General features: G+C 33.1%; 1 protein-coding gene across 1 annotated transcript in view; it reads right to left on the reverse strand.

The window, feature by feature from the left end:
* The window catches only part of LOC119593815 (28S ribosomal protein S31, mitochondrial-like), a 9,130-nt gene that overhangs the window by 1,407 nt on the left and 6,145 nt on the right, over positions 1-1,578 (reverse strand). Inside the window, exon 5 of the mRNA XM_037942844.1 lies at positions 59-214. Within this exon, the coding sequence (XP_037798772.1) occupies positions 59-214 (156 nt within the window). The remainder of the gene's footprint in view (positions 1-58; positions 215-1,578) is intronic.

Below are 1,578 nucleotides of genomic sequence, written 5' to 3' on the forward strand. Positions count from 1 at the left end.
CATTACATTTTATTTCATCGCTTTTGAAGTCCACACAAGCCTAACCATTGCTACTTACCTAGACACCAACCTGGTAGGCTGTACAAACTCATCAGGCCTCTGGGTTCCTTGCTGCATTCTTTGCTGGTCATTCCTGTCATAACGCTTCCGGCGAGGACGCTCAAAGACGGGCTTGCTCTGACTCCTCTCAACTTTTAGCCCCACAAACAATTCACTGAAGAGGTGAAAACATTGAATTGTTTAGTCCAGTTATAAGATATCATCAATGACTTATTTCTATGCTACTAGAAATAATGACTTTTTTTCAGTGAGGATAAAGCATAGTATACTCTCCTCCAACAATAAAGAAAGTAAATGTACTGCAAATACTGTAGTATTTGCTTGTTGAATATTTCAAAGTATTTTGTATAATAAATATATTTTTAACTTTTAATAACCTAAGAGAAAAGCATGAAAGGTGTTATCAAAAACAGTCTTTGCTCAGGTGCTACTGAAGTCTGCAGCCATAGTTTACCATTATAAAAAGGGTTTGCCTTCACCTTTCAAAAATTTGTATAATTTTCACCACAAGCTAAATATTCACAGATCAGTAAATGCTGGTCTAAAGGAATGCTGAACATGTGATGAGAAAAAACACTTCTGCTTTCTATAGTAAGATATATATGTAACTGTGAACAGTGAATGTATTTCCCCTTTATAAAAGTACTTTTCATGGCAGTATTGTATGGCTTTCACTACAAACTGAACAACCCTCAGTGTCCAATAATGACCCATATAACTTTCAAACATCATACAATAGCAAAATGTTCCACTATATTATTCATACTCTTTTCATAGTTGCAACAACATAAATGATTGCATACACAAAGGCACAGGATCAGAACTCCATGGTATTATTTTTCCATATAACAAACATTCTCAGACCAGAGTTTGTCAACACATGGGGTATGCAAGAGGTGTCCAGGGATCCAAAATCCCACAGGAGGCCTTTCTGTAAATCTTTAGATCCATTCAACTTATGTACATGTTTGTAGACAGGATGTGAAAATACAGGGCTTGAAAATCTGTCATAAACAACTAAAAGAAAGAAAGAAAAAAACATGAATTATTTTTGTCTTCTTTTGCCCTGTTTAACATATTGGACTATGTGCAACAATTCTAATTAACATGAGCCCACATCATAAAAAAGGGTGTAATAAACAAATAGAAGAAAAACAAGAAAACAGCAAAGCAACAGCTATCTCCTGCTACATAATAGACAAACTTGATTACAATCTTTGCAGTAATACCATCCTTCAGGGTTAACATGATTTCATTATATACCACATAAAATGTCAATGGAAACTTATTATATGATTAGACTTTTAAATTACTTCATAATATTTAGTAAAGTACTATTCCCAACATAATAAATTTTAATTTATTATAATTCAATTATGGTCTCATAAGCATCCAGTAATTTGAGTCCAATAACAAAGAGCAGTTTGAAATAATGAAATATTACAAACTATTTTCTTATTTTAATAAATCTGTCTGTTCAAGTACTAGGTGTGAAAACTCAAAAGCTTAACCTGTTGG

The sequence above is a fragment of the Penaeus monodon genome, chromosome 32 (assembly GCF_015228065.2).
Source record: "Penaeus monodon isolate SGIC_2016 chromosome 32, NSTDA_Pmon_1, whole genome shotgun sequence".
NCBI lineage: Eukaryota > Metazoa > Arthropoda > Malacostraca > Decapoda > Penaeidae > Penaeus > Penaeus monodon.